The 21,205-nt window shown below is 41.0% G+C and overlaps 2 protein-coding genes across 2 annotated transcripts in view; one reads left to right on the forward strand and one right to left on the reverse strand.

Annotated features, from left to right (window-relative positions):
- Nucleotides 1-11,553, reverse strand: part of pex14 (peroxisomal biogenesis factor 14) — a 42,634-nt gene extending 31,081 nt beyond the window's left edge. Inside the window, exons 1-2 of the mRNA XM_071516322.1 lie at nucleotides 11,507-11,553; nucleotides 10,034-10,096 (exon numbers count right to left, since the gene is read on the reverse strand). Coding sequence (XP_071372423.1) covers nucleotides 10,034-10,096; nucleotides 11,507-11,542 — 99 coding nt within the window. The 5' untranslated portion in view covers nucleotides 11,543-11,553. The remainder of the gene's footprint in view (nucleotides 1-10,033; nucleotides 10,097-11,506) is intronic.
- Nucleotides 11,554-11,841: 288 nt separating this feature from the next.
- Nucleotides 11,842-20,792, forward strand: dffa (DNA fragmentation factor, alpha polypeptide). The gene is made up of 6 exons (XM_071516316.1): nucleotides 11,842-12,005; nucleotides 13,947-14,105; nucleotides 14,207-14,361; nucleotides 15,263-15,458; nucleotides 16,631-16,758; nucleotides 17,920-20,792. Exons 1-6 carry the CDS (start codon nucleotides 11,912-11,914, stop codon nucleotides 18,142-18,144), a joined length of 957 nt encoding a protein of 318 aa, XP_071372417.1. The 5' UTR covers nucleotides 11,842-11,911; the 3' UTR covers nucleotides 18,145-20,792.
- The last annotated feature ends 413 nt before the right edge of the window (nucleotides 20,793-21,205 follow it).

Raw genomic sequence — 21,205 nt, forward strand, 5'->3', positions numbered from 1 at the left:
TTCTGATGTAACCTAATTTGAGAAACGACTTGAATTCAGCTAGTCAAATCTAATGTCATAAGTAATATTCTTTCATTTTAACGTTTCTGAAATCAGCCGGTCCACAAATTGGAGAATTCAGTGTTGTGAAATGTAAGAAAATGAAACAAACTGTACAGCACTATACAGCTCATCCATCATGATTCACCTTTTCTGAGAAGTTTAGCCACAATTTTCAGGTTTTGCAACATTGCCCAAAGAATATACTCATAGTAAAGTATGTCAATGACAGTGCCATCTAACTATTTTCCTTTACAGTGATATAAAACCACTTGCTCATATGCAATTACATCTGTAACTGTCAACTTGAAATCAAAAATAAATAAATACAGGACTGCCTTAAATTGAACTTAATGTTGGTAAAATTATTTTCTTTCTTTGGATGTGGTTTTAATATATTTTTAAAATAAATTGTCCATATTAAATATAGAATCATCAGGCATTCATGGTACTGTATTCGTCCTGAGAGGGCTAATAATTATTTTAAAGAAGCTTTCACCTCTGTCAAAACTACGTCCCCTAAAGTAGGTGGATTTATTCAGATCCAAATACTAGAGCTAAACAAAAAAATAAGTAAAGAACCAGAATGAAATGCTGCGTGTCACTGCTACACAGCACCCGTACTTGTCATGACTGCGCGACAATCGAAGGCAGCGGCCAAAGTTCAGGGGTCAACTCCATGTGAACTCTACATCAACACACGCGGCGCTGGAGAAAATACATGCTTTACCAGTCGCCTCCGAAAGAGTGACGAGAGTAGACGACCCACAGTGAACCACTATAATGTCACACAGGGTGGCATGTTACAGCAAAGGGGCTGACTTGGCAAGCCGCTCAGCAGCAGACGTGCACCTGTTCTGACATTTTCTGTCGACCTTGACACAGAAAACACATGACAATGCCACTCTCTGCATTTCAAAAGCACAGGGCATTTGACGAAGCCCCTTCACTTCCCCTTTTCTCGTCCCCCTGATACCTAAAACCACTTTCCACACAACGGTAGGGGAAAAAAGCATGACGTACTCCCATAGATATGGGGAGGGATGGACAGGAGACAAGTCATGTACTGACAATAAATAACAGGAAAAAAATAGCAACTTAGTGGGGGAGACAAGTACAAAAACGTAATACTGAGTCATATTTGGGGGAAAAACAATCCTTGCCACAGGATTGCGTGTCATCAATATCTCTCTTAGACAGAATCCCACATTCTAGATGAACCAATCCCAGAAGGAGCGGAAAGGCCTCAGTCTCTTTTCTATTAACTGTACTTCTGCCATCATATTCTAACTGTTTCTCTTTAAGTTCAATACGAAGCTAGTATGCATCCATCCATCTACTATTTTAATCAAAGAGAAAGCAAAAGGAGAGGTGCCAGGAGAGCTGCAACAGAAAACAAATGCAGTCTTCCTGTTAATCACTGCATTAACAAGAAGACGACAGTCTTGAAGCTCATGCCAGGCAGGGGAGCCAGTCCAGGTGTTGGATAATTGTCAGTTGTGCCAGTGGCTTGAGCAATGGCTGCGTTTTATAGTGCCAGCCTCTGTTTCACTGCTGGTCTACACTTGTGCCCCACCTTAATGATAGCTTTTAAAGCTACTCTTTCTGCTGAAGACTGCTTGCAGACACAAAGAACTCTTGGCAAGGCATGCTGACTGTAGTGGACTATGGATGAGGGTATAGATGTCCTATTATGATCTCTCTGATCTTTAAAAGGTGCCTGAGGAGGGTGTAGCTCAAATAATAGGCCAAAACACCCTTGACAAAATACACCAAAGCCTTGGAATGTTTCTTAAAAAGCAAGTCCATACATTGTCTTTCTGGCAAACAATATTAAAAACAGATTAGATGGGAAAACAACTTGTCAGGACAGCAACTTGCCAAAAACGCCTCAAGTGCTTCTTTCTTTCAGAACATACCCCCTCAGTTACAGGTGAGGATAACGTCATTCTGACAAGAAGAGGCAAAATGCAAGCAAGGCTCAACTTTTCTGTATGACTATGACACACTCTGAATACTTTACAGTGTGTTGTCAATGCACTACTATATCATACTCCCAACATCTAAGGCTAATTAGGGTACAGTATTTTGGCTTAAGTATTCTATTTAGTAGGTTTTTAGATGAATGATCTCAGTTTCTATGTTCTCTGTCATTTTCATTTAGGCCTTGAGAGTAGCCCACTATCTCTTTTTTCTGATTCCCCAGATAAAGCCACAATCTCAGGGCGCCACACACAGAGAAACTCTGAAATCCCATTAGCGTGTTGCTTTCATTATTTTTCATCAAACCCAGAAAACTGACACATATTAATTAATATCCATTACCAGTTTTTTCGCCCCTCTCCCAGAGAAGACATTGGGGGAAAAGAAGCAATTAACTTAACAAAATAATCAAAAAAATAGTTTCAGAAATCCCTGATAAATGTCATGTGAGGTCCCGTCTAAATGTAAGAAGTGTAATACATTCTTGCTGTCATATTCCATTAAACTGCTATTACAGTCTTGATAGAACTATTAGTCACTACATTATTAATAACATTAATGTATTTACATTTTTGGTGTACAAGCCTGCTTTCATGCAATAATTTATGAACCCGACTTCAGATATGTTATAATGTTCCCCATCTAGGCTCTTTTGTGTTTATTATTGATTGTGAAAACAGTCAAAATTCCAAGTTAAACCCCCCTCTGCCCCCACCCCCTTAATGTATTGGAGTGGGCTGTTTGCATTAAAGGACTGAAATAAAGTGCATTTACATCTGAAGCATAACTTCATAATTTACATTCCAACATTTATTAGAGGTGACAAACGAGCGTTTGGTCCACTCGTGCTTTTCCACAATGCAGCACTCATTCAATCCATATAAATTACAGCTGGGCTACGGAGTGCAAGTGCAAATTATTTTATTATATTTATGCATGTATGACTCTATAGGGGGTTACTAAGACAAACAGGGAGTTACTTGATTAGGCCAACTGCGGTTAACAAAGAAAGAAATATGTGATAAAGGGCTGGACCACTCAAATTTCAACATTATTTTAATGTTTGGCCCTAATTGAAATATCTAAAATGCACAGATCTTAATGTAAAAGCTGAAAATGTACATAGGACTGGTGTATTTGTGTAATGAGGCCTGTGAGGTGAGTACATAAACTGCAGGCTCAAGACAACTCTATGTTAGCTAAGGTATACAGTATGATACTGTGTATTCCATACAGCAAACAGAGCTCTTCAGTATTACTGTTCCACTACAATACTGTACCCGTAGCTAGAACTAATATTATTCCATTAAAAGACACTTGCCTAAAAGGCAGTATTATATTACATAATTAGACAGGGCAGCATTTTCAGAAGTGTAGTTACAAATGCACTGAGGGGATCCCAGCATTTGAACAAATATCTGGCGCTGTAGGGGAGCTGGCAGACAAATTAACAGCTAATAACTTACTGGGAAGCCAGATAAAAAGAGAAAAAAATTGTTCCCCAAAGTGTCAATTACAAATAATTTTTCCTCTGATTTCCACACTTCTGAAACACGATGTGCTAAAGAGAACCAGGGAGAAAAAAAGCATTTCGACTTATGTGCCAAATTGTTTGTTTTTGTTTTTTTATTTATATATTTATTAATTTTGTTCACACTTGATCAATCCATTGAGGGGAAAAGAGAATTCAGCATCAGCTGTAGGATTTTGAGGATGCTCTGTAGCTCTGAAAAGCACAAGCACATGGCTCCCTTGTGACAGCACTTTCTGCTCAGAGCAATGAGAGACGGAGAGAGGGATGCGAAGAGAGAGGGAAAGAAGGGGGATTCAATCAAATTCGTGTTCATTAAAATCAGAGGACATCACAAAAATTAGAAAGATGCTGACAAATCAAAGGGTCTCAGTACCTGAATTACCATAGTCATTTACTTATTAAAGCCAGGATGCTTCCTGTCAATCAAGAGCCATCACATTCCCCATTTGCGGCGGAAAGCCAGCGTAATTGCTTCTCATACTAATCAACACAACTTGTGTAATTATGCCTTGAAAGTGACATTGGAGGCTGAGAGCGATGTGAGCAGTCTTGACAGCGGAGACATCTCAGATTCATCGGGAGATTTCCAGTCTCGCTGCGAGGAGACAAGCCACTCTCAGACCAAGTTACTCACTCCTGCAGTTTACGTCCATAAACACAAAGAAAAGACAATAAATCAAGCTGAAGTAATTACAAAGCAGAATAGCGAGTAAAAAAGGAAGCTCAGCTCAATAAGACCACTTTCCCAAGTATATTGAGGCAAAATGACTACGCTGTAATTAAACTGGTGTCGTATTTCTATCATTTCTTAAGTAAACATATTATGACAGTTCACTAAATTGTGGGAGAATAGGAAATTACAGCTCTGTTACCATGCTGTTTACATTAATGTACTTGCCGAGACGAAAATCCCTACAAATAAAGTCCTAAGTATTCATTAAAGTTTATTGAATTCTGTTTAATCACAGACTTCAAATATGTCTCCAAAATGAACTTTGCTTAAAAGTAGCTTAGACATTCTTCTAAGCATTAGAAAACTCTATCCAAACCAAATTCCCAGGCTGCATCTGTCACTAGTCACACTGTGGCTCAGCCAGGAAGGTCAGAGTGAGGTCAAACTACTACAACAAATCAAGAGCCAGGGCCACAACATGAAACTCTATCTACATTTAATATGCATATTATTGACATAAGGTGACGACAGCTACTTCTTCACATACCATGGACACTCTTGAACTTTACAGTGAATTAAGTGATTTCCAATGTTGTCAAGACAGATAGAAGCTAAAAGCACTCTTGTGTAAGGCCGCATTACCGCCTCAAAGCGGTTGGCAATGCAGATCTAGTCCAGCTAAGCACATGAGGCAGAAACCACAAAATAATAAAAAAAAAAATTGGGTTGGACTCATCTCTGCTCATCATTTTCAAAGAGGTGGGTGGAACCATCAGAAAAAAAACGTCACCAACATCAAAAAGAAGTCAATTGATAATTCTGGCATATGAGGGAAAAAGCCTAATGTTTTCATCTGCAAACAGAAAAGAAGAAGAGAGATTTATGGCTCATAAAAAAAGTTCAAACGTTCGAAAAAGCAAAAATCCTTGTCTGTGTCATGCCTCACTCATGACCTCCAAGTTTTGCACATGTTGAAGACAAAGTAAAGAAATGCTTTTTGTGGCCACATTTGAGAGAAACAAGCACACTTACTGTCAGAGAAAACAGAGGCTTTTACAGGAAAAGCCTGTGTGATTCACCCCCTGCGTTCAACTCTAATGAGTCAAAAAGTGTGACCTGCACTTAAACAAGAAGTCAAAGCCAGAAGCTGTAAACTCATTTTCCCCATCCAAGCCAGCAACGTCGGCAGGACCTGGAAGATGTGCTCTGAGCATGCACGATAAATCTGACGTGAAATCATAATCATAAAAGCAATTAGCTGACCCTGCGCCACTCGTCCTTGGACATGACAGTGAGAATTCATACAGAGTCCTCTAAGGAGGCTAGTTGCCGGGTTGGGCGAGGAGGGGAAAAAGTGCAACACAGCAACAATAAAATGGAGGGCCCTTCCTGTATCATTAACCACCGAAACAAACAGCGCATGATGCACAACGAGAGCCGCGATGAGAAACAGAGAACTGAGCCTCTGTGCTTCTCAAAGAGAAAAGTTCAGCAAGACCACTGAAACAAACTGTGGTCTGAAAAAGGTTCATGTGTTAATCGATAGGCGTACTTTGAGAAAATCATTGGAAACAAAAGACAAATGATGCTTTGTCATCTAAACAGCTTACAGCACACTGCTTGTTCTCTAAAGAACAATTCTCAGAAAACATGTTCAAAATTAGAAAATCTGAAAATAACTACTACAATATGAAGCACAGATGCTTGCTGACAACTTGACTTTGTACTGTAGCTCTGCAGACCATGTAGCATGTTTACAATCAGTGTGGCAGCATACAGAATCTATTGGCCGTGAGATGGCAGGTGATCAGGTTTATCTCACTTTTCTCTTTCAAGGAGTGTGTTACAACCTGAGAAATCTCTCTCCTTTTCCACACACCCACGTATGCACACATGCACGCACGCACACACACACACACACACACACACACACACACAGTCTCTCGTCATCACTCCCCACCCAGTAATTACAGCGAGGCCGAACTAGTGGCTGCCACCTAGTGACCGTCTTCTCCAATAATCATGAAATATCTCCATGGCTCGCGCCCCCACTCGGACCATAACTCTCCTTTACTGCAGACAGCTCCAATAAAGGATTACAATTACAATTAAAGTAATGAGCAAAGAGGAAAAAAGGAAAATCTCAGAGAAGGTTCCCTTGACTAACTAAATGGTAGCCTAGTTTCATGACAGAATGGAGTTACCATATCAGACTCATTACTGGCTACCATTTCTTATTCTGCCCCAATAATTAATTCGGAGCGTGTTGAAACCAGGAGTCCCCAAAAATTAAAATAATGGTTTTAAAAGTGATGAATGCGAAATGAATTGAAATATGAATATCAAATAAGAGATTAACTTCCTGTTATTTTTGCTTTATGGTGGTGAAAAGGTAAAAAGGTTCAAATGATTTCAGATGTATCACGTTCTCTATTTTTGCAACTTGTGCAAGTCATACAATCCAGAGGAAAAAAAAAACAAAAAACACAGAGCATCCCATCAGAGTACATTAGTGTAAAAGTCAGATCTTTCCACAAACACATGGTCCATGGGGAAATATTTAAGGACGAGACTTTGCACATAAAAATGACTGAGTCAAGATCCTAGGGGTACCTCTGACTTCCTGATATAGCTGTTGTGTTACATTTGCGTTACACCCACGCGTAAGAGACAGAGAGAAAAAATGTGTTTTCAGAGCTAACATATGAGCAACATCTGTCTGCCTGGGACTCATGGGGCTTGACAGAGCAGCCGTCAGGGAGGCAGAGTTAAAATGAGGAGAAAAAGAGCTAAAGAGAGACAAAAGGGGACAGTAACAGCAGTAGTGCCTTCATGCCACTGGCTGCACCAATTACTGTTGGCATGTCCTCTGCCAAGCAGCCAGGCTCCCCCCTCCCAACTCCTGCACTTAATACACTGCTCCTTTTTTCCTATCCCTCTCTATAGTGTGATGGCGATAGCAGAGGGGCTACGGAAATTCGGAGACTGCTGAGCCAAAACAGATCACTTCAAAGCGCCTTATTTAACGCTCGCTAAATTTTTCATCACAGTCGCTTAATATCCTGGGGAAGGGGAGCTTTTGAAGTTGCTGTGAGACCGGGGATGTTCTTCTTACAACTCTTTTCCCCCTCCCATTACCTCCCTCCCTCTGCTGTACCAAAACCTCAAACCTAAATACACACACACACACACACACACACAGTATACACTATGCATGCCCACATGCACACCTCTGTGTAGACTCACTCCTACCCACATAAACCCCACACTCGTATCGCCGCACACTTTTTCATCTGGGGCCAGTGATTTTTCAGTGCGCTGAGAGTAAAGGGTCGGCTTAATGCTACCAGGGGCACCCAACAGAATTAGAATCCTATTTGGTGAGGTGCCGTCTCTCCTGTAGATCAGCTGCACACCCACACATCATGTGGACACACCACACAGCTCCCCCTTCACATAAACACATACTGTAACAGAAAAAAAATCTGTCTCTCATTGAGTGGCAGAGGTTATTCCTCTTACGCTGAATGTTCAGGGATAAAATTTGGGACAAATTGACAATCGGGGAAACTCACAGCTGTCAAATAATTCAGCCTATCAGCATACACAGTACATGAATTTGGTTTTCAATTATTTTCACAGTTTTCAAGCCTGTGTATAGTACCTCCCGAGTTAAAAATCGGACCTTGCTTTGTTTGTTGTCGGGTGATCAAACAGATTTTTACAAATATAATTAAAGCTGTGGCGTTGGGGTGGAGTTGGGAAGGAGATGAGGACAAAGTGATAGGAGGAGGCAAGGGAAGAGCGCTAAGGGGGTGGGGTGGGGGTGGGGGTGGGGGGTGATGACCACAAGGAGAGAGAAAAAAAGAGAAGGGAGACACCAGCAAGAGATTGGCAGGGGTAATGGCGATGGCAGTGATGAGTGGGAGGTGGGTGGGGGCGGGGGTTACAGATAGCGACTACGCAAGAGGGGCCAGAGCGAGCAAAGAGCAGTCCCAGAGGCAACGGCAGTGGCTGGCAGCGACTTGTCTACCAGTCAACCATGGAGCGCACACTCACACAAACACTCCCTCTCTCTCCCTCACTTTCTCTCCAACTACAGGTCCAAACCTGCCCCTCTAGCCTCGATGGTGGCAGAGGCGGTGGCATTGGCCCCCGAGCTCGGCCCTCTTGCCACAGAGGAGAGCCCACGCCACGCAGTGAGCCAGGGCCTGCTGATCTGGGCGAGGTGAGTCAGAACCTGTTAACATGACTGGTGTCCCCAGCCTGACACGCTGGCTTGTCTGACATGCACATGTGCACATAAATGTTATACAAACGTGTGCGCACTCTCTCTCTCTCTCTCCTTCTCTCTCTCTCCCCTCCGTCCCTCCCACCCCTGCCAGCACTCCCTTTCCTCTCATCCAGATAAAATCCTTTCAGACACAAATTTCAATTATTCACCTCATCCAAATAATGCCATGTGACAAGAATTATCCCTACTGTAATAATCCACTTAACTGGGAAAGAGCAGCTCATCAAAAAGAGAAAGGAGGAATAAAGGAGGGAGGGGGTGGGAGTAGGAGGGGGGGACTTGTCAGCCAGTCTCGAATCAGGACCATCATAACAAGAATTTCTTCCCTTTTTGAGGAGGCAGTCTTGAAGCGCACTGGGATGATGAAATTGAAGTAAATTGAAAGAAAGCCTGGGAGAATGCTCCCACAATCAATAACCCCAGGATTAAATTAGCCTTGGCATGAAGGGATGATGGGGGGAGGATGAAGAGTGAATGGTGGTGAATGACATTGAGACATGTAGGCTGAATAATACAGCTCTCTTATAACTTGGATGCCGTGTCCATACAAGGACAGTGAATGTACCTGAAATGTGTTCCGTTCCACCAAGCAATAAGACATGCTTGCTTCTAATCATTGTCATCACTTGGGCCTGGCATGTATTACATGACATTTTCCTTTACTGCTAACCAACTGGTAATATAAAAACGCCCGTTTTGGCTTGCATTCATAACAGACTACTTATGAGGATGGTGGTCTGCATATCAGGGCACCTGAAAAAAGAATGGGCTAAACTTTTAAAGACCACAAAGGTAGATGGTCAAAGCTTTATCCTAAAAATCATTCAACCAACTGTGGAACCACTGTGGCAAAGACCGTTCAAACAGGCCTTTCTACATGCTCTTTATTCTCCAAAGACGAGGAACATGAAGAAGCCTCTCATTAGAAGGCTTGGAGACCATCGGTGTGGTGCTAAAGTGACTCGCTGCTAATTGGAAGCCTTTAACACTTGATCTTGCTGGGGAATATAATCTCATCTGATCAGCCAAGGAAACTAGTTCCTTGATGAAAAGATGAAAACAAATGTCTTTAAGTCACCAGATCACATGTACAATGAATACAACTAGCCTGTGTTTCTCAACCATCAATGCCCAGAAGCATGCAGGATTTCATTCCCAACCAAACTGATTAGCACATCTTCAATGAGAGAGGGGGGACTAACCAGTGAAATCAGCTTCATGAGTGATTGGCCAGAGTGAAAACTTGCATACCTGGGCATCAGTGGTATTGTGCATGGTTGAAAACCACTGAACTAGTCTAAGTTATCAATAGCTGAAAATGATGTGTGTGACAATAACGTATTCATCCAAATATGGTTATCTCGATTACATGAGATTAAATTAGACTTTATTATCATTTGATATGGACTGCTGTCTGTATTTAATATAGACTTATATCAAATGGACATACATCACTGCTTCTGTAATTCTATTTTGTGAAATCATTTCTAGTGAACAGTTGAAGCCTTACCAGTGCTTCTCTGGGGGGAGCCGCTGCATCATCTCCAGGTGGAAGGCCAGGCTGAGGGCCAGGCTGAGGAGGTAAACAAACAACTGTATGAGAGTGCCATCTACTGGAGGCATGGAAGTCCTGCTGGTTTATCAAGACAGCAGTGTTGCTTCAGTAGATTATACTGAAAACAGGGTTAAACAGGGTTCTATCTATCTATCTATCTATCTATCTATCTATCTATCTATTCCAGAGATTTGTGCTGATGAAACTAATTAAATACATGAAAGCTATCTTAATGTATTTTATAAGCTTACCCAGTTGAGTAGTCAGTCTAGAATAGTAGAGCACAGTAACATCTCTGGCAGTTAACTGTTTATGCTAATGATTCCAAGATAATTTGTTTAGGGGAAGGGAAGGGAAGAAACCAGTAAAACCAGACATTTGACATAACGTTAGTCTAGCCTGCCTCTGTCCAATATATTCTATTGCTGTTTAGTGAAGGAAAACTTTATTTTTTTGACATTCAAGACAATGTTGGGGTTCTGCGTTATACAGATAACAGGGGTGAATGACCATAATGTTAATTACAAGAAACACAATAGGGTCTATGGTTCGTAAATATATGTCAAAGGAGGCCGTGGGACCAAACATTTGTTGCTCATCCTCAGTTTCTCATGCATTGGCTGATGAATTGTTTTCTAACTGTTGACCTGCATGTGAAAAGTCATGAGTCAAGTTCTGTAGTTTTTTCCCCCGCTCCTCCTTCAACACTTTATGCCTCTGGTCATCAACATAAACTCTACCTTGCACATCTTAAATACTGCTGCCTTTAATCTGGAATAGCATTGCACGGCCTTAAACTACTGTGCATATTGATTACTGCGTGCCAGCACACATAATACATAATTAATGTAGCAGCAACGTACAGAGCTCATCTTGGCGTGATGCATGAGCCATAACTTTGTGTCGTGTTCTGGGAATAATCCGAGCAGTTTGTCTACATTAAAGTAAGACAGCAGAATGCTAGCAAAGAGCCACCTGGTACAAACCAGGTTTGTTAGGAGGCTAGCTAACACTGACCTTTCCATTAAGGAATACCGTTACCTGCACATAAGATAGAGAGAACGCTACATAGCCAACGTTAGGACCTAACTTTTGGGTAGTAGTAGATAATTAGTGTTAGCTGACTTGGTAAGCGAGCCACATGGGTTTTGTCAAGATGTGGTAAAGCCCCTTAACGTGCAGCTTGGCCCTGTCTTTCCACTTGTCAACACGACCACGTCAGAGGCAACTTTTGTAACGTTAGCACACGTTAGCTAGCATGCTAACCTTAGCGACCAAGCTAACAATTTGGAATCTAGTCGGTTTAAAAGTACAGTTAACCAAACGGTTGCCAATCAAGACGTACAAATTATAAACAGCTATTGATAGTTTCGCCTCGCTTCTGGACTTTCGGAAGTAGCTAAATGTCATAGAAGCATAAATTTAGACCTGTGTTGGTGGATCAGGTTGATCAGTGGATGCCATCTTCCTATGCCTTCCCGGAGTGGCTGCTCGAGTGAATCACGATCGATTACTTTTTCTGAACCAGGACAACAAGAAAATAATAGGAAAATGTGGGTTTCTATGGTTTCGACTGAGTTGCAGCTACACGATCCGATTTAGATAATGCAGCTAATACAAAATAGTCTTTTTTTTCTCCCCTCACTACGTAAGTTTTGTCTATTTTATGATGATCATGTCATATGATAGCTAGGTCGGGGTCATGTTCTACATAAAACTACATGTCCCAGAGTGCATAGCGTCACCACGGGTTCCGCGTTCGAAACTGTTTAAGGCGAGAGAGAGCTGCTGTCACTTGTGAATCTTAAAGAGTTAGCCCACATAAAGTCTAGGATGACAGAAGTGAAACCCTGTAAGGTGTGCAATTTCACACGCCAAAAATCATACGGGTTGGTGGTCCCTTCTTTAGAACAGCTGAAGATAAAAGGTAAGTAGAGAAGGGCTAACTTGTTAGCTGAAGAGGTGCTTGTCAAATGACTGCGTTGACGTTAACGTTAGGGAACCGTAGCTGCTTAACGTTCAGTGTTTTCTTATTCATAAACGTTACGTTATGAATGTACACAATTAACTCGTTTCAGTTTTTATCGAATGAAACAGTCATATTTCTTTGCGATCGCCTGTATTGTATTGAACGTTCCTTCAGTTAAATTTTACTTTACGTGGCATAAGTAAGTCGCAACACCACTAGTGATTTTGCTGCACAGTTTAAAAATGTGCATCAAAATTTTAAGTTTGAGCTTTCTGTTCATACTCGTGAATAAGCTGTGTGTAGCAACGTTTTCATGCTCAGTTTGAAACTGTGCAGCAGAGTTTGAAACTGTGCACCAAAAATTTAAGTTTAAGCTTTCTGTTCATGCTCATGAATAAGCTGTGTGTAGCAACGTTTTCATGCTCAAACTTGTAAGAACTGAACACGATCTTCAGGCAAGACCCTCCCTCCTGTCCTGATCATTCCTAGAATGCTAGTCACCAGGCGTGGCCCAAATCTCCATACCTTTTAAGACCTGTGACCATTACACAGTAGTGGGTAGAGTACTGAAAATCTATACTCAAGTAAAAGTACAATTACTCCCATAAAAATGACTCAGGTAAAAGTGAAAATTACCATTTGAGAAACCTACTCAAGTAAAAGTAAAAAGTACCTGGTTAATAAATTACTCAAAGTACAAGTTACTTTCCATTTTGATATTTTTTAGGGTGTGCGGGCCAGTGCAAAATAATGAAAAAACAGCACTTGTTTATAACCAAAACCTATTACAGCCCCAAAATGCAGTAGATACAGAATACAATACAATTAATTAAAACTCAGATTTTCTGTTCTGTAGTATTACTCCCTGTACCAAGACCTTAGTCAATCAACTAGAGAATGAAAACTTCTCTCCATTCACATTTTTCATTTGGGGATACCCATTTGTTGGAAGCTGCCTCTTGTTCTGGGTTTTGCTGTGTCATCATCGCATCATGGTCAAAAGACAGGTGGTGCTTATTTTTCTTCCAGGCAGCTGGCAACTTGGCATCAGCAGTAGAGGTGCTCCCCGCATTTAGAGCAGACTAGTTGTAACGAAGGTATAAATGGCAAATGTAGTGAAGTAAAAAGTAGATTACTGGCTCAAAAATATACTCAAGTAAAGAGTAGAAGTACAGTTTAAAAAAAGGAACTAAAAGTACTCGTTCCTTTAAAAAAAAACTACTTTTTTACTCATGTGCGTTACTTGTAACACGTTACTACCCACCCCTGCCATTACAGTTAAAATAGAATAGGCAACGATATGTGCCATTCGAGGGCTGGGGGGGAAAAAAAGTAGAAATTTGTATTGTTTTTTCCAAATCTCTTTTATAACGCATGTGTTACACTCTACCCGAGGGACACAAATCAGCTAGATGCCCACTGCAATCTGAGGTCATATTTTCAGAAGAAGTATAAATTTACTGACTGCTCCAAAATCATGAAGCATGGTGTTGATGGTGCACCGTGCTGCACACACCTAGCTAGGCAGCTGTACTTACTTTGGCACCGAGCAAATCAATCTTAACAGAAGGGGTGGGGACATTGATAAACAGCACAGATCTAGGGAAACATATTGGATACACACCTTGGGTACATTTCCCCTAGGCACATGAATTTATTAAATGATTACAGTATGTTCTTTCAATCAATGTCCCTCCTTTTTTTTGATAACATTTAAATTGCTGTTTGTTGTATTCCTGTTGTTTGTAGTCTTAGTTTTCCCATTTGTATCTATATTTTCCCCCTTTTTCCCCCCTAATTGTATGTGAATGTTTTTGGTATGAATTCTATTATTTGCTGTCAAGTCACTTGAATCGCTTTATTTGTGTTTAGTCTGTTCTGTCTCTGTTCTTCCCTCAGGGTGTGAGTTTCTTGGTTTCAGCGCCGATGCCCCTGTCTCAGTCGTCCTAGAAGATGATGGGACGATAGTGGAGGATGAGGCGTACTTTTTGTGCTTACCCACAAACACAAAGTTCATGCTGTTGCATGAAAAAGAGACATGGTCAGCGGTTCGCAGGAGTAAGCAGCTTTACCTCTGTCTGAGATTTGTCCATTCCAGTCATTCTAACTGCATCATGTGCCACCATGTGTTTCGGTGCTCATTTAACTCTCCTTTGTAGTTGATGGTGGTACGGCCTGGATGACCAGGGAGTCTATGGTGCTGGAGGCTGATGCTGTGGACTCCGCCAGTGGAGCGGAGCCCTGGCGGATCCTGGCCCAGCAGCTGAAGCAGGACCTGGCCAGCATCATCCTCATGTCTGAGGCAGAGTTACAGGTAGGCTACCTGCCAACAGCAATCCTACCACATTCAGCCAACAGTAGCTGCCATCAGTCATTCTAACACGCCTAAAAGATTCATAATGGCTCACTTTATTTTGTTTATTAAATGACATACTTTAGCTGACTTTAGAACTAGGATGTGATAATAACAATAATAAAGGCATTATACTGCTTTTAAATTGTTTTCCCAAGTTGTCACCATCAGCTTTTGGATTTTTGTTCTGTTAAAGCTACAATATCCAACATTTCGCCTTGAGGCAGGAAGTGCATTAGCCCCGCCTGCTTCCCCCTCAGTTGGACAAGCTCATGAGTTAATACTTGTCAGTCTTCTTGATGAGCTGTCTGCTTTGAAACAGCAGCTGTCCTGACTGAGCCTGATAGAACAGGCATCCGTAAGGCCGCCACAGGCATCGAAGAAGCAGATGGTGAACACAGACAATCTTCAATAAAAAAAACAAAACGACAACAAAAAAATCAAACAGTGCCAATGTTCACCCATGTTAATTTCTTACTACTTTCCGCCATTGTTGTTGTTGCTGTGACTTTCCTATGCTTGATAGCCATAACCCAACTCACTGCTGGCCGTGCCCAGAGCAAAAGATATTCACCCAAAAACATCCTTCATCATTGAAAGCCAATTCAGACAAATGGGTGAATTTAGGTATGTGCACACCAGGTCACAGATGGACACAGACGAATAAAGTATAATATATCCTATTTATTTGTTTTTATTTTGGTGTCCAAAAAGTTTCATATTGTAGCATTAAAGAGAACAAAAAAGTTAGGCTCAACACAAAAAATAGAGTCTATTTATTGCATTAAAAACGTGACGTTTCAGTCAAAATGGCCTTCATCAGATCAGATTTAAGTGATATCTGTGTCCTGTGCTGTTCCAGGCCTTGGTGGACATCCCCTGCCCTGAACTGGCCTCTGCACTGGGCTTCCAAGAGAAGAAGGCTGAGCAGCTCCAGGAGACGCTGCAGAGGGTGCTGGACCGCAGGGAGGAGGAGAGGCAGTCCAAGGATCTGCTCCAGCTCTACCTCAAAGCTGTGGAGAGAGAGGACACGCAAGAGATGGAGCCCAGCCAGGAAGGTAGGGCTGCATTATTAGGCATGCAGATTGTGATTTTCATTTCTACAGTTAATTATCATAAACTTTGGCAATACTACTAAAGAAAGATGTATGACTTTTTATTCTTGGCTTGCACTTTCCTTCTCACAGAAAAAGCGATGTGATGAGTTACTACTCCTTGCCTGGAAACACATTTTACTTTTGCATTTTAATTGGGTTAAAGAAACTCCACCCACACATAGGGAGATCTTCAGTGTATTTCCTCATGAAAGAATAGGTGCAGTCCTAAAGAGAAACAATTATTTATAAAGATATGGTCACCTCTTCTAGATTATCTCCCCTGCAGAACTATCACAGCTTCTGTTGTAGGGCCAGTTGTTCTCCAAAGAGTGGAAACTGCCATCAAACAACCCTTTGTAAGAGCCTGTTAGTAACTTAGTTACTTACTTGTAACTTTCGGATGACTGGCCTGGGTGGGTAGAAGAAGGGTCTTGTCTGCCTTTGTAATCCTGTTGATGCTGCAGTGTATACCCTTAATTTTTTTTTTAATTAATACAACTAATGTAAAAAAATATATTTTTTATTTATAAAATTTCATTTCATATAGAATACCTGATGTTAAAAATAAAATAACTAAATAGTCAAGATGGTTATATGAAATGCCAAAAGTGCTGTAAAATCATTTTCATTCCTAAAATCATTAAGACTAATAATTCTGATTAATAATCATGATCACAACATCCATCAATAATCAGAAATATCATTCTCACCATACTCAGGGGGTTGTTGATAAAACCTCAGCCTCTGATGTAAAAAATCTGGGTTATTCTGAATGAAAGTGAAATGGAAAACAGATATTCCCTGTGAAAGTATCCATGCCTCTTGCAGACAAGTTGAGGTCTGTTACTGAGTAAACTAGTAGGGAGCATTAATGTACTGGGTCTCTTTTGTTCTATTTCATTCACTTGACTTCTGTTACTTATTTTTACGATCTCTCCTTTTGTAACAAGCACTCGGTCAGGATTTCGGATGTGCATACACTATCTCCTTGCTGCCTTGTTTTAACATACTATAGCTCATAAGGGCAGAACTGTGCCTGTGCCTTTTGGTCACTAGGTGGAACCATTGTTGCTGCTAAACAGTCCCATCTCATGTGCAGTGGTTTATACTGTATACCCATTTCATTGTGTCAGGGGCTGGAGATGTGGATATGCCGGATGGGATGGAGGTGGACTCGGCATCTGGATTCATGACCAGGACCCTGATGGTCCTCAAGGGCAAAACGAGCCCCGAGACCAGGCTCTCCACTGAGGAGCTGCAGGTAGTCCACACAGACAACCGCACTCACTGAATACGACACTGGGTGGTGAAGCTGAGAGCCAGTCTGCCTCAAACCTTCTGCAGATACATATAAAATATTCCAGATTTTATTTTGAAACTTTTATTTAATTGGCAAATAACACAAAGGACACGGTTTATCTAGGAACCTCGTGAAGATTAGATAACGGTAGATTTAAATAGGCCTGAGTTTCAATACTAGGGTGCATTTACATGTCACTACAACATGGGGACGCTCTTCCACTGTACTCTACTTCAGAATATTCTGTAGTCGACTTCAACAATATGATGAATATGAACAGGCCACAACACGGTCAGGTTGTTTACTCTGTCAACAAGTAACACAACAGCATGTGCATTCTGGAGCAGGGCTTATGCTGTCAAGTACTCCATCAAGTCAGTAATGCACAACTGAAAAGATGATGAAGCAGCTACATGAAATTGCAAGTCATAACACAACACGTGGATACTTGAATGGTGACACATAGCTTTATCATACAATCCAAAGCTAAAAGCTCAAGCTAAAGGGGAAGTGTAATCCTCCTTGATATTTTCTTGACTTTTCAGCCGGCTCAGTTGCAGAGCATCTTTTATTTCTTGTTGTGGTTATTTATTATTCTTGCCTCCTTATTACATTTTTATGTTGACCTCATATCTCCATAAATCTGTCCTATATTGGTTGTAAATGTTTTCTTTCACAGTACTTTGTAACTTTTTAAAGTACTTATATAATGACAATAATAAAGGCATCTAATTATATCCTTTATTACTCCCCCCCTGCCCTACACACACACACACACACACACACACATACACACTCACACACACACTGCTATAAAAATGTAAAAACAATAACAATTAAACATCTGGCCTCATTGTTTAACGAAAACAAGTCGATATTGGACAGTTATAGTACAATGAGTCCATTCCATTAAATAAAAATAAACAGCATTTTTCAGTTGCTAATGGTGCAGATACTGAACCCGGGGTCCTAAAACTGAAAATTACATCCACACAAATTATTGGCAAAACACCGACTGGCCTATCGACATAGTTTTAATAGAATAACTGCATCCTCGCTGGTCTGTTATACATGTTCATACTCCGGGTGTTCGAGATGAAGCTCTATCCTGTTTGCCTCCAGATGGTGGTGAGCAGGGGAGTGGAAACCATGGAGCAGGTGCTGGGCTGGGACAGAGAGAGGACATCGGGGCTGCTGCAGGCCTGCGAAGCTGAGCTGACCAGACGGCTGCAGCAGGTTCAGGCCATGCACTCCCTCAGCAGCCACACGCAGCTGGACGGCAACCAGCAGTCCAATGAGAAGAGCGCCAAGGACAGCCAAGACACGCCAGCCACAGGCAGCAAGTAGGCCAAAGCTTCACCTGAGTAGAGACTGATAAGAATTCACACTACCTGCCCCAGGGTCAGTAGAATGGGATTTACTGTGTGTTAGTGATAATGTCCATAATGCTGGAATCCATGAATGTCAATGATGTTGACGCTTGCATCATATTGTAAAACTCACCCGGGCAAACCACTTGAATAGTTTTGCCTCAAGAGGAGGCAGAGTGATTTGCACAAGTTATGTTTATCAAAGAAATGTGGAAATGAACCACTTGCAGCATCTGTGCATTGGGTACTTTTTTATTTTGATAAGGGGAGTGCCATACTGTGAAAATAGCCATAGATAAACATATCCATGATGAACTCAAGGTCTTTTAGATGCTGTTACTGTTTGATCGGCAGCCCAGTATTGCTGGCTTACCTTCTCCTGATGTTCAAACACAGTGGCAATTAAGGCAAAAGGTATGACTGGAATTTAATTAAATGTTTTATTTTTTAATTTTAATTTGAATATAGTTAAGGAATATTATAAAATACGTATGACAACCCTGTGGATCTTTAGCAGAAGTGAATGACTTCTAAAGTGCTTTATTTTGTTTTTATGTTATGGTATGGCAATCATTTATGTGCCACTGTTGAAAAGACATTCCCATCTTGAATATAGGGGATCTGTGGGGAGGTTTGAAGCAGCTACAGCGGCTTCTTATTTCAAACAGCTGGCAGCCAGGCCCTCCCTCCACTATGCCCCATGACTTGCTCCTGTTTGCTTGTTGTCTTCCCCAATGCTTCCCACAACCTCACTCCATAGTTTCTACCATCATGTTTTTTTGTATCGAGATTTCAGAAAAGCTGGCTAAAATCAGTTGCACACATTTGATTGTCTACCAGCAGACCCATAATGTCAGGCAATTTCTAACTTATGAAAAATAAATAAGGCTAATACTAAAGCTTTTACCCTGGACCAGGTTTGAATAGAGGGTAAAGTTGTGTGGTTGTCCGATAAGCATGAAATTCTTTATGAATCGCACGCCAACTTGCTGCCTTCAGCTCTTGCACATGAATGAGGCAATTTGCTCTTGGCCTGCAGCCTTAATGAATCTGGGCCCCTGTCAACTTTTGTTATTGATTGATTTGCAACAAGCATTTAGGAAATCTTTATATGGAAAAATTAATGGTAGAAACACTTATTTAAACCATGGTCAGGTTCCATAGGCACAATGGCAAACTAACAAATAATGCCAGCGTGTAAGACCATACCCCTTCTTGGGGTGAGCACCATTGTGGATGTGATTGGTCGAAAGAAACATAAAACATCTAAACACCTTGCTGGATCTCCCCCTTTAGTCCACCCTGACAAGCGGCTTCAGCCAGACTTTTCTCCTGGGTGCTGCCTGGTATAGCACTACATTTGAGTGACGTGGATTGTTTAGAGAAGCCACAGGCAGGATTAAGCTGATTGTGACAATTTTTATGTATGACACTGCAATGCAAATGATGCCAAATACCATGTATATTTTGCGTTAAGCCTAACCTTACATGAGTAAATTCATTTATTTGGAGTACACTGACAATCATTCTAACAAATAGCTGGACAAGAAATGCTATATCACATAGGAACACATTGCTCCAGCTTTGAGTCACATAGAAATACTATCTTTCCATACAAGTGTTCATTAAAGACTATTAGGCCTCATATCATAGGTTTCATATAAGCCTGTCCCTGAGTGGTGGTGATGTAAGACTGCGTGTACAATGGTGTGTCCATGTGACTCAGAGGTCTAGTTCTAGATGGCCTTTGTCACTCCTGTCATCTCAGCATCCAAGTCTGTCTCATAAACAATGCCAATAAGATCCTTATGCAAGAGCATGATGGTAGCTTTGAATTTCCAAAAATATTATCTTTTTGTGTCATGGTGAGATTGAGATGTCGCCATGTTCTTTTACTTGACTACTTAATTTGCTACAGGGAAATGTGGACCAATTTATACAGCTGCCTGTCTCATTTACATAGTCTTGTGATGTAATGGCAAAAAGGCTGAGCTGAGCCTGGGCACGTTACTTTCAGTTTCACTGAAACTGCAGTTTTATACCAAAACTTGTTACACTAAAAATAAACATGAATTGTAAACTACTGTTTGAAAGTTCCTCAACACATTCCCTCTTTGAAATAAATTTGTACATGTGTGCCAAATGTTCCCATGGGAAGTTGTACAGAATTGTATGCGATTAAAGTTTTTTTTTTATTTTTATATATATATACATTTATACAAATGTTTATTGGTGAGTGATGCACATGTTCTAACAAGTAGGGTGGATTGACTAAAATAAACTAGCCCACACACTCCTTAGAGTGCTGTTGTCACATATTTTTCCCATTAAATATTAAATGCATATAGCATATACGCAAGCTGAGTAACACACAGAAACTGGAAGCTCTTGAGACCTTCCTCCTCTGAAGACCACAGGACTACCAATAGATGAGCATTACTGTATAGTGAAACATGTTAGTTTCACAGGACATTTACTCCACCTTACATTGCAATGATCATACACTGTTTATAATGGGTAGCTGGGAGCTCTTCTCTGCACAGAATGGAATAAAATAGGAAAAAAGGAACCACTTGCTGCTGGTTAGTTAATTGCTGCCATGGGCAGAAACGCTATGAATAAAGTAAAGGCTGTTGAATTTTTGACACAATGATACTCCTTTGTATTTCTTTGTATACAATAAGTTCACGCTCAAGAAGATGCATGACACTGGCAACAAAATAGTGATGGGCATGTCAGGGAAAAAAGCCTACTGGCAGCATGCAGCTACTAGATATGTCCCAACAGTTAGTTAATGGGTTCCATGGTGTGCGTAAATCCTGTGGAACTGGCTCCGACTAGGCTGAACCGTTATAATTGAGTGGGGTATGGGAGCAGTAGATTGTGCTATGAGATGTTTCACAGCATCTTGTTAGATTTAATATGGACTTAATAGTGCATAGTTAACTATACTATAGGTGTGCACTCTATAGCCTGAGGTGCTGTCTAGATATTTCATGCTATAAACCTTACTGTATGTGGTCAGATGATTTTGAGAT

The sequence above is a fragment of the Centroberyx affinis genome, unplaced genomic scaffold, assembly GCF_046629955.1.
Source record: "Centroberyx affinis isolate AG114_WGS23_722 - 3 ecotype Tasmania unplaced genomic scaffold, CSIRO-AGI_Caff_v1 ptg000398l_1, whole genome shotgun sequence".
NCBI classification, from domain to species: domain Eukaryota; kingdom Metazoa; phylum Chordata; class Actinopteri; order Beryciformes; family Berycidae; genus Centroberyx; species Centroberyx affinis.